The following is an 11,310-nucleotide window of genomic DNA, read 5'->3' as shown; positions in this document are numbered from 1 at the left end:
ATATAATTATTATTAATAAATAATATATAATTTATTAAATAACTAGATTCTTATTAAATTACTTATTATATTTAATTTTATATATTATAATTACTTTATTAAATAAAAGAGAGGATCTCTTATTTATATACTTTAGCAAACTTATATAATAGATCTTATTTATATAGCCGGCCGTGAGATATATCACGTGACCTTATTGACATGGCCGGCCGTGCCTATACTGGTTCCCGGGTATTGGCCGCCCTTGTCCACCTGCATGCTGACATAAGTACTTAAGCTGGAAGGTGCTCGGAGGCCGCTAAGCTTTTTGAACCTCTGCCTCCCCCAACTCCACATCGACCTTGTCCGTTGTTCGACCACACCATCGTAAAGCCACCGCCTTGGAAATGCCGATTCGGCCTACACTCCAACCTCCTCGACCCTTTGGCTGGTACGGCGAGTTCATCCCTCTCACCTCTTCCGAGGCGGAACCTACGTCTCCTGATTACACTGTAGTTTCGTCGGTCCTCTGTCTGAAATGCGAAGCAATCCGCTCCTGGGCTCAGACCAATCTATCAAAGCGCGAGGCTGTGGAGCGACCATTACTGCAAACACATTTCCGACACCATGACTCCGGAACGGACTTGCTAGATTCCTATGCAAGCGGCTGCCACCTCTGTACTCTGATTTGGTGGAGCTTCTTGGGGAGTTTCCCGGAACGGAGCCCCGATCTCTGGATCCGAGAAGTTGGTCCCATCGGAGTGGTTTGCCGATTCAAAGAGGATGGTCTCTATGAGAATCAACTACAATGCGTCACCCACTATGGTCGCCTTGTTGACCGGCAACGCGCAAAGGCGGGCCTCGAGATGACAGAGATTCCTCAACCAGGAGACCCTAATGCAACTCTAGTTAGAGAGAAGCTGTATGGCCATCGTCTGAGGCTGACGAGGTGGAAAGGTCAGTACCACTAAGACGTTTTCCCTTTGAGCCACGTCACGGTCTAAATGGCAGAGGGACCATACAGGCGAGCTTCCAACGAATGCATCGATTTGCACAAAGTCGGCTTCGATCATTCAATTAGCCCAAAGGTGGATTAAGGACTGCACCGACAACCACTGTAAATGTTCACAAAAGGCTGGCTCAAACCGGCCCCTGCCAACGAGGTTAATCGACGTCGGACCAAACACGCAGTTGTCAACAGTTCGCGTGATTTCAACCAGACGGCTTGCAGCGAGCACCCTGTATATCGCTCTCAGTTACTGCTGGGGAGGAACCAAAGTATTGAAACTCACAGCTGCAACAGAAAAGGAGCTCAAGAGCGGGGTATCCATTTCCAGATTGCCCAGGACGATTCAAGACGCAGTCTGGGTCACTCGGCAACTCGACATGAGATACATATGGGTGGATTCCATGTGCATTATTCAAGACTCGCCTGCCGACTGGGCCAAAGAAGCAGCTTCAATGGGGGACGTTTACCGCAATTGTCACTTTGCTATTGCGGCCTTGGGCGCCTCGAGCAGTGCCGAAGGGCTATTTACCAAGCGAGATCCTCTAGCCTTCATGCCTTGCCGACTCTATACGGACGAAAACGAGCACGACATAAACATAGTTGGGAGTTTATCTGCAGCCCACCAGGTTTTTTTTGATGGCGCCCCCTTACACACCAGAGGATGGGTCCTGCAGGAGCGCATCTTGGCTCCAAGAACCCTGAACTTTGGCGCTGTTTTGGCCTGGGAATGCCGGGAAGTCCGCAGGTCCGATTTGGGAATGCATGAAGAAGATCGTCTTCCTAAGGCTAGCCTCCACAGCTTTACACCGCACAACAAGGGCAGCATGCCATCAGACGAGGAACGAGAAGCATTCCGACGTTTCTGGGAGGACGACATTCTTCATCACTACACCCGTACAAGGTTGACAGACTGGACGGATAGGTTGGTCGCGATTTCGGGGCTTATCCAGGATCTCGAGGATCGTACGGGATGGGAGAGTGTCTGTGGATTGTGGAAACCCATCTTGCGGCAGGGGTTGTGTTGGACCCCTTTGTTTAAAAGCATGAAAAGGGTCCCCGGGGCTCCGACCTGGTCTTGGGGAAGTGTGAATGGAGACCTCTATCACCCTGCGGACCTGCCGGTAAATAAAAGAGCCTCGACATTTCTTGCGGATATCGATATACGACCACTCGGCGTTGCGAGGGAGGAACAGTCGGTTATCCGAAGGATCCCTCGACTGGTCCGGCGAGTTCTCAACGGCCATCAGCAGCAAACGATGGCGCTACGCATTTCCAGTCTTCTTTTCCACATGAACTTTGACACCCATGTGCGAGGTCGCCAAGTAGGCTTCCATGAGGTCCTAGAGGCACACCACGATCGCCCCTCCTTTAACGGTGAAATCTCAATACCCGGGGCGCCGCCAACGTACTACATCAAGATCTGGAATGATGTAACGCCAGTACGCGAGGGGCCATACTTGTTTGTCCCATTGATCGGAGTCGAGGCGACACGTAGGTCGTGGAGAGAGCCGATTGAGGAAATGCACTTCGGGCTCGTTCTTGTTCAGTTGCGGAGGGTTGAGTTGCAGAAGATATCCTGGGGCGCTGGGGATGAGGGCGCTGTTGGGGTGTATGAACGGGTCGGACTTGCACAGGTTATGCTCGAAGGAGGCCATAAGATTGACGAGCATGCAAAGGAAAGGACCTGTGTGTTGGTGGTCTAGGCCCCGTAGCGACTTGTAAACGTGCCCCACATAGTTTCGTCTGTCTACTACGTACCGTGTACGTCTACGATTGGTTTCATCCAGTGCAAAGCTTATGTACCTTAGCGGCTGTGTAAAGTATCTACGGCTCTGGCTCGCACTATCTCTGCGGTCTCCTAGTGCAACCCATGTACGGAGTACCTCTGTTGACTTAAGAGTACTTTGGCACTAGACCACTAACAGCGAAGAGCGGGCACCCCCCCATTCCGACATGCTTTCGGGATTCAAACGTCAACGCCGACGCCACCCCTCGTAACCCACCTAACCAGTTGCAACCCCATTTTTTAAGCGAACTGGAAAAGCAATCAAGTTTACTCCTACAGATAACCCTTGTACCTCTTTCTTCGAGGATGGTATCGTCCCATGTTTTGGAAATGCCAGTTTCAGTAGTGATGGAAGCGTCACATTCCACAGCAATACTACAAACTGGACTGAAGTTTTGAGTGCTAGTGGCCATGCGGTATTAACATGTATATTCGAAAGAGAAAAAAGTTAGCTAAGCGCGGGCATGTGACGACCTTGGGGCCTGGGGCTGAAAGGAGCATTGCACACGCATGCTATGTATTTAGTTGCATGTACTGGCTTCTCCTAGTAAGCCAGCGATCAGTTCAACGAATTCGGGGCATATACTGCTTCCTTGACATCGTCACGTTGTTCGCCCAGCATTTTGTTGAAGAGAGCTGGTAGCCACATGGAAGGCTAAGATCAGTATTCTTCAAGAGGACATGGTACTTCTATTGACAAGGGTCTCCGCATCGAAGAGGACAGGGATGATCACAGCCCTACTGACTCAGATCCTTGGGCAATTCAGGATCGAGGCCTAACCAGACGAAGCCGAGCACTGGGTGGAGACTGGCTTCAGAAGCTTGACCAGCATCTCGATAACCTTCCAGTCATACACAATTAGCCGATACTGCAGAACTGCGGGGTTGGCATTCTCACAGGCGCCCTCAGCTTCCCAGCGGTTCTGAACGTCATTGAAGAATGTGTTAAGTGCTGGGCGGAGACGAAAAGCCCTCTCCATTATACGCTTGTCCAACTCCCATCGAGTGGCGTTGTTAAAGACCCAGTGGAGTGGTAATTCCTTGCCAGATTCCTTGCGTTGAGACTGAAGAAACTGCTCATACAGTTGTGGACTCGCTCGTAGCGGAAGGCCGATGGAAGAAAACGGGTCACTGTCGCAGGGGTCGGATCTGCTCTGATTTTTGTTATTGGGTGATGGTTTGTCCTATCATTGAACGTCTTGAAGATTCAACAAGTTGAAGTGAGAGCTCCCCGTGGATGGTTGCGGAGTATATTATGCTATAAATGATTGAAGCTGCCACCAAAGAACTAGTAGACCGGGTTAGTGCTTCTGTGGATTAACCACTCTGGAATTTACAATCATTCTTTACCTACAGTCGACGAAACTTGAACTCAAGAGAACTGCAATCATTGGTCATCTATTCAACGGTATTCTGATATCAACAGCTCCTCCTGAAAAACCCTCAATATCATTTCAGGTTGGGTGTATCGACCTGGGTTTGTTCCATGAACTTGACGACCTTTGCTGCTGCTTTGCGCTCGCTCAGTAGTTGTCGGAGATTTTGACGTCCTGGAAATTGGCCTAGTTCCTCTCGTACGGGTTCAGTCTTTCTACTTTGGGGCCCTCATTGCCTCCTTGCTCATTATTCTGGCATTCTGCTGTGTTTTTACAGATAGTTGGATCAACGTTGTTAATTGCAGGAAGAGACGCCTTGGCAGCGGCGTGACACTAAACGAGCAAGCCCGTCCTATTCCCTGTAGAACCCGCCAGAACTCTCTCGACACAGTTGAGGGGATTGAGCTCGTTCCCGGAGCTACTGTCGCAGCGAAACCTGCAGTACCCCACCTGCTTGGGCCTGTCCACGTCAAGAGGCACTCAAGGATTCGGTAAGGGGCAGATCCTGCCGGCGGCGTTTGCCCTAGACCGAAGCGCTCTGCGGTTGCGCCATCCTATCCCAAAGAATCCCCGGCACGTCCGTGATGAGATTGAACAGCTCCCCCATGATCACCAAGCCGAGCGCGCACATGGGCCCTAGGATGGCAAAGATGGTAAAGGCGTACGAAGCCCACTGGAAGTCAGCGTTCCCTTGGAGCTGCTCCGTGGCCAGGCCGACCTGCATCGCCGTCAGCACCAAGGCGACAAGAACAGTGGCCGCGGCAATCTTAGAGAGGTTGTCGCGGAAGAGGCTGCTGTCGTAGTTGTGCCAGCTGCGAATGTGTGGGTCGAAGGACAAGATGTGGGTAAAGCGGTGGATGGTGTTAATGCGGGACAGGCAGAGTTGGGCGTGCGGGAAGCGCGGATGGATGTCGTTTGGGTTGTGATTTTTGAGGAGCTCCCTGACCAGCTGCTTCCAGTCCGCCCATTTGATTGTCGACTCGTCTGCCTTTCGCGGCAAGAGGCGCTTTTCGTTAGCAACGAAGAAGTCGGTCTCCGACGATACGAGGCAGGCGTAGGTGTAGAGGAACCCTAGAGCGACCTTCCGCCGCTCCCCGCCGCACGGGTTCGCCGGAGTCTCTCCATGGTTCGCCGGCGGGTGGGACCTCACGCCGCCGTTATTCGTGGCACCATCGCGGTTCTCGCCCGCAACGTCATCGTTACAGTTCAGCTCTTTCCGCCAAAAGTAATTGTATTTATATTTAAATAATATAAAAACTTAAGAAAATATATAAAAATATTTAAGCTTTAATTAAAAGCTATTTTAATAAAAAAAGCTATTTTAAAATAATATTAATAATATTAAGATAATATCTTTATATTTAAAAGATATATTAAATTAGGCCTTAAATAATAGCTCTAAGGGTAATTATATATTTTTAATATTAGGCTAAGTAATCTTTAAATTATTAATATATTAAGCCTAATTAAAAAGACTATATTATAATATAAAAGAGAAAAAGAGATTCTTAAAAATAATAATATAAGTAATATATATAGGTTTAAGAATAAGCTAGACTTCTTAATAGTAACTACCCTTAGAGCTATTATATAAGGCTTAATCTAATAATATAAGCCTGTTATTACGCGGGCTTTAAATAAAGCTATATAATAAAGAGCCTAGAAATAAGATTAAGAGTAGCTAATAGGCTTAGCTTAGCTAAAAGGGGAATCTAAGCTAATAAGAGCTAATAGGGGGCTAAGGGGGCCTAATAAATAGCTAAGCTAAAGCTAAGCTAGTAAGTAAGAAAGCCTTAAAAGCAGCGGTCTATAATAGATTATATATTACTTGAGTTTCATCTTATAATACTACACCAAATCAAGACTGTATCATTGAAGCAAGCATATTATTCAAAAAAGGACAGCTAATACATATCAAGTCTTAGTCCCATAGGTCTAGGATAAGCTTGTGTCCGCTCACTTCCCCACGGCCCATAAGATCGAGCGCGTGTTGAGTGTTGGCAAGCCCCCCATTGACGCGTTGCGATGGAGTGGGCACAATGACTCCAGACTCAAGTCCCTGGGGTACCAGCGTCTCATAGTACCACTTCCTGAACTCTTCATGCTCTGGGTTGTTGAATATCCATCCATAGGACTCAAATCTGCGTTCCACATTGTCTGCGATTGGGTTTGTGCCTGGGAAAACGGGAATAAGAGTGTTGTAAGATCCTCCGCCGACGCTGCTGAGGTACTTGGTGATGATGTTGGTGACTGGCGGAACACCGATGGTGTCCAAAATGCGATGATAGCGACCGTGAGCTTGCAGGTCCTGGATGATCTTGTTGGGAGGGCTGGTGTGATCAATCACCACAACTGAACCCAAGGAAGCGACATATTGATGGTTTTTAGGTGAAGAAGTGGTGACCACGTCATAACCAGCAGCCGTAGCATATCTTATCGCAAGGCCACCGCAAGAGCTTGATCCTCCATATACAAGTATCTTCTCGCGCTTCGGCGACTTGGGTTTGTCAAGACTCGGTCGTTCCAGACCAAGAAAGTGGGAGCATGCTGCTGTGACCGTAGCAAGATTGAGAACAACCTTGGCTCCCGACTCTAAGAATTCGCTTGATGGCAGCTTGGAGGTGGTGTCGGCACATGCAAGCGCATATTGCTGGAAAGACCCAAATCTTGGATCATTCGCTTTGCCGTGGGGACGAGCAACAGCTACGCTGTCGCCTTTAGAGAACTTCTCAACATTAGGGCCGACACTCTCAACGACGCCAGAAAATGAGAGACCGAGAATATTGGGGTAGGTCAAAGGATGAACTTCAATCCTGGAGTAGTTTGTTAGCGAGTGTTACTCTTCACGGGAGCATTCTTACTTCTGTTGCTTGGATTCAATTGGACTGAAAGCAATAAATCGGACTTTGACAAGAATTTCTCCAGACCCCGGAGTCGGAGTCTTAACAGGGCCAAGCTCCAAAGGAGCGTGCTTGTGCTTGATCCAAGCTGCGGTATGTGTTGCCATGTTGTCTTGGCAGGGCTGAATCAGAACAAATCGTGCTATGTGTAACGCGTAGCCTTACCTTACCTATGGAACTATATTTACTATTTACTGATAAAAATCGAACGATTGGAAAGTTCGCGACTGGCGCTTACACCCGAAGCCGCAATGAGGCTGAGCATGTAAGCCCGAAGGCGATTGGGGATTATCGGGAATCCCCTCGGGGATCTCGGTGACATATTTCGGCGCCGCGAAGACATGAAACCTCCGGTTATGCCGACGTGAGATTGTAGTTCTTAATGGCCGGATAAAAATATGTTGAAATAAGTGCGGCTCATAATGCCACCAGAAAGACAAGATAGCTCCTCATCACAAGACATTCTACCATTTCAGCTAGACACTGAACATCATTCATTCACAATGCAAACCAACGACCAAACCACTACACAGCCAAATGGCACTCACACCAATGGCATTTCTACCAATGGGACTCTCTCAAATGGAGTGAAGTCAAACGGCACATCCAACGGTACACATCAGAACGGCACAAACCCAATCCCGAAAGAGCGTCTGGAAGACTCCATCAAGAGAGGCATCGACGTCAAGGTCATGCGATACCCTGAGACTGGCATCAATGTCCTTATCGCTGGTGCTGGCCTTGGAGGTATCACTTGCGCTCTTGAGTGCTGGCGCAAGGGTCACAATGTCCGAGTCATTGATAGAAGCCCCGGCCCTGTCTGGACAGGTGACAACGTTCAGATCCAGCCCTCCGCTATCCTCCTCCTCCGTCACTGGCCTGACATGGGCTATGAGATTGAGGATAACCAGTACGACGTTGCCATGTCTTACTACAAGCAGACTGGCGAACGCATCTGGGGCCCTGCACCACCCATGTTCAACGACCCTGAGCATCTTGCCGGCCGAAGGGGTTTTCCTTCGGTCAACGCTCACAGCCGGATCAAGCTTTACCGTGCGTTCCTGCGACAGGCTGAGCGTATTGGGTTGAAGATTGAATGGGGCTGCAAGGTTGTCGAGTACTGGGAGGACCTTGAGCAGGGTGCTGGAGGAGTCGTCTTGGAGAGTGGCGAGAAGCGAACTGCCGATATTGTTGTCGCGGCTGATGGTCTTCGGACAAAGTCCAACACTATTGTTCCAGGCATGCCCAAGGAGCTGAAGACAAGTGGTAAGGCCATCTACAGAGCTGGCTACCCAGTCGAGCACGCTTTGAAGGACCCGACCGTGCGGGAGATGTGGAACTTCGACCCGAACAGCCAGCCCATCTGGCAGTTTTGGCTTGGGTGAGTTTCTTGTGTCGAACAGACAGAATAGTGGCTAACTTATGACAGCAACGGTGCTCATGCCATGATTGCTCTCACCCACGATCTTGCTTTCTGGAGCTTCATTCACTCGGTTAGTTTACTTCCTTTCTCTAGAAACACCTTCCATGTCTAACACCCTTGCCCAGCACGCCGAGTCTGCTACCGAGTCCTGGGTGCCAGACATTGACCCAGCTGAGGTCATCGAGGTTATGGAGAAGAACGCCGCTGTCCACCCAGCCATTGCAGCCTTCATCAGGACAGCACCTAAGGGATCTGTCGTCAACTGGCAGCTGAAGTTCAGAGATCCCCACGAGCAGTGGACTTCCCCTGGCGGTCGAGTTGTTCAGCTTGGTGACGCAGCACACGCCTTCCTGCCAACATCCGGAAACGGCGCCACCCAAGCTATCGAAGACGGTGTCACATTGGCTACCTGTCTCCAACTTGCTGGCAAGGCCCAGGCGGCCAACGCAACCAAGGCCTACAACAAGCTTCGCTACCAAAGAGTATCCTGCGGCCAAAAGATGGGCTTTGTCAACCAACAACTCAAGCAGCACACAGACTGGGACGCCATCGCCAAGAACCCAGCCCTCGTTCGCTCGCGGTACCCCAAGTGGGTGTGGTCGCACGACCCTGAGGCGTACGCGTACGAGAAATTCGCCGAGGCGCTACACCACGTGTTGAGTGACGGTGAGGTTCCGCTGAACAACACAAACTACCCTAAGGGTCACAAGTTTAGGAAGTGGACTATGCAGGAGGTGCAGGAACAGATTCAGGCTGGACAGAGTCTAGAGGAGCTTCAGGATGGAGATTGGGCTTAGATAGTTGGCGTGATAGCAGACTGATTAGGTATTGGGAATTCATCTCTTTTATAGCAATTAGTTGTCGAAATTGTTCTTTTAATTTTCTACGAGATTGTTCCTGTACTATATTCCAATTTCTTTTTTGTATTTGTTCGTTGCTTGTTCCTGAGATCCTGTCGTATGTGTTTGGTGAGACAAGCGGCTGGTGTTGGTGTTGGAAGGCTTCGATCTCACAATTGATCGGTTGAAGGATAGGTAGCACCAAGAAGTCGTGGAACCTACCTACATTTGGCAAACAACAACTTCATCATATTGTTCGTGATCCAGAGAGGAAAGCTTGGTAAGAATAACGATGTAAGTTCATAACCAACTGCATATCTCATAATACTAATCATCTAAGCATGCCCATTCACACCATTCGCCACCTCTCCGTTGACACTGCTCAAGGTTGCCTCAATGACTGAGAGCTCGCTTCCTGCCGGCCTCTCAATAGCCCGGATGGTCAGCCCCGCCTTGGCCAAAAGAGTCGTCCACTCTTCAGTCTCCCGCTCCTTGGCGTTGAATGCCTGGATCATGGTGAGATCCTTCTGCCGTAAGGCTGCTTCAAACGTTCTTGAGCCAGAACCTGGCTTTGGAAGGACCATGTCCATGATGAGAAGTCGACTGGACGGTCCCATCGCTTCTACGATACCTCGCAGAATTTTGACCGCGTCGGCATCCGGCCAATCATGGATGATGGTCCGCAGAAGGTAAACATCTGCCCCCTTGACTGGCTGGGGAGTGAAGAAGTCGTAATCGAGAATCTCGATACGGCTCCTCACGTCTTCTGGAAGCTCGGGAATGCGAGCCCTGGCATTCTTGACCGGGCCAGGAAGATCTTCAACCACGAGCTTGAGTTTTGGGTACGTCGTGGCAAGCATGGTGGCGGTAGAACCACTGCTTCCACCAACCTGAAAATTGTTAATATTTCCTAGTATGAGATTGTGGAGCAAGTTTGGGCTTACATCGACGACTTTAGCCTCTCCCAGGGCCTTCCAGTCAAAAGCCTCCAGCAGATGCTCAACATTTGATCCAGTGTGTGACACCGCTCGGCTCTTCATGAAGGCATCAAACCCCTCATTGAGATCGGGTCGAGACTTGAGATGCTCAAAGAAAGTCAGATCAGTCTCATGCACGAGATTGTAGGCAGTCTCGTTCTTCGCCGTCGTGCTCCCCCATTTCTCCGTTGCCTGTGCCAATTTCTCCATAATTGGGACAGTCTGATTGAACATGTGCAGAAGCTGAACCCGCATGTGAGGATTCTCGACAAACGAGGCGGAGAGCGTATTGTGCGAAAGCCCGCCATCCCTGTCCTCGCAGAGCAGGCCGGCAGTCATGGCCATGCGCGCCACAGACCGAAGCGTAGAGGTTGGCACACCGGCCTTAGCTGAGACATCGGCATATGAAAGTGAAGCTGGAGGGAGGGGAATGTGAGAGAGTACATCAAAGTGACAGAGCCAGCCGATGCAGTGATATTGCTGCTGTTGTACGACCAACTCTGTCAGGAAGCTGTTGGGATCATGAACAAGGTGCTTGATTTGAGCTGCATGCTCAATGATGGCGTCTCTTTCCGTCTTTTGCATTTTGGTGTGTGTGGAAATAGTGGGTAGTAGATGCAGTGTGGTTGAAATTGCCGTATCAGTGAGGGCCACAGGCTGCTGCTTATGAGGGAGAAGCATTCCACGCAGCCAACAGCATTTTACAATAGGAAAGACTATTGCCGATTCCCCTTACGAGTCTTACAGGCGACCGGCAGTCTTACGGGACTTGTTGGTGTTGCCGGTGAAAGCCGGGGGTTGCTGACCTCAGACGATGCAAGAATCACCGACCATGTTCCCGGAGAAACCCCGTAGCTTTCGGACGCCGTGCTCCATGCGGCTGCGCCTTGCAGCTCGGTGCAAGCCCGAGAGATTATGGAATGAAACTTGAGCCTCATTGTTTACTCTTCTCTGCGGAAACGAAAGAGAGGCTGAGGCCGGAGATATGCCTGCTTTGTCAGGGACCGGGGACAGCTTGATA

At 49.8% G+C, this 11,310-nt stretch overlaps 4 protein-coding genes across 4 annotated transcripts; 2 read left to right on the top strand and 2 right to left on the bottom strand.

Annotated features, from left to right (window-relative positions):
* Window positions 1-386: 386 nt before the first annotated feature.
* On the top strand, window positions 387-2,691 carry MRS44_014247 (uncharacterized protein; the record flags this gene model as incomplete). The annotated part of the gene is made up of 2 exons (XM_065618333.1): window positions 387-936; window positions 1,211-2,691. The coding sequence occupies 2 exons, from the start codon at window positions 387-389 to the stop codon at window positions 2,689-2,691; spliced, it is 2,031 nt and encodes a 676-aa protein (XP_065474405.1).
* Window positions 2,692-3,550: 859 nt separating this feature from the next.
* Window positions 3,551-7,157, bottom strand: MRS44_014246 (uncharacterized protein; the record flags this gene model as incomplete). Its single annotated transcript, XM_046271442.2, has 4 exons — window positions 3,551-3,923; window positions 4,780-5,362; window positions 6,119-6,963; window positions 7,012-7,157. The coding sequence occupies 4 exons, from the start codon at window positions 7,155-7,157 to the stop codon at window positions 3,551-3,553; spliced, it is 1,947 nt and encodes a 648-aa protein (XP_046127681.2).
* Window positions 7,158-7,553: 396 nt separating this feature from the next.
* Window positions 7,554-9,270, top strand: MRS44_014245 (uncharacterized protein; the record flags this gene model as incomplete). The annotated part of the gene is made up of 3 exons (XM_046271440.2): window positions 7,554-8,431; window positions 8,480-8,543; window positions 8,599-9,270. 3 exons carry the CDS (start codon window positions 7,554-7,556, stop codon window positions 9,268-9,270), a joined length of 1,614 nt encoding a protein of 537 aa, XP_046127680.1.
* A 377-nt stretch (window positions 9,271-9,647) lies between these two features.
* On the bottom strand, window positions 9,648-10,874 carry MRS44_014244 (uncharacterized protein; the record flags this gene model as incomplete). Its single annotated transcript, XM_046271441.1, has 2 exons — window positions 9,648-10,202; window positions 10,257-10,874. 2 exons carry the CDS (start codon window positions 10,872-10,874, stop codon window positions 9,648-9,650), a joined length of 1,173 nt encoding a protein of 390 aa, XP_046127679.1.
* Between the last annotated feature and the right edge of the window lie 436 nt (window positions 10,875-11,310).

This window comes from Fusarium solani, assembly GCF_023522795.1.
Source record: "Fusarium solani strain SB1 chromosome Unknown bctg00000010, whole genome shotgun sequence".
Taxonomy (NCBI): domain Eukaryota; kingdom Fungi; phylum Ascomycota; class Sordariomycetes; order Hypocreales; family Nectriaceae; genus Fusarium; species Fusarium solani.
The sequence above is the reverse complement of the archived record's forward strand: the minus strand, read 5'-3'. Positions and strand labels throughout refer to the sequence as shown.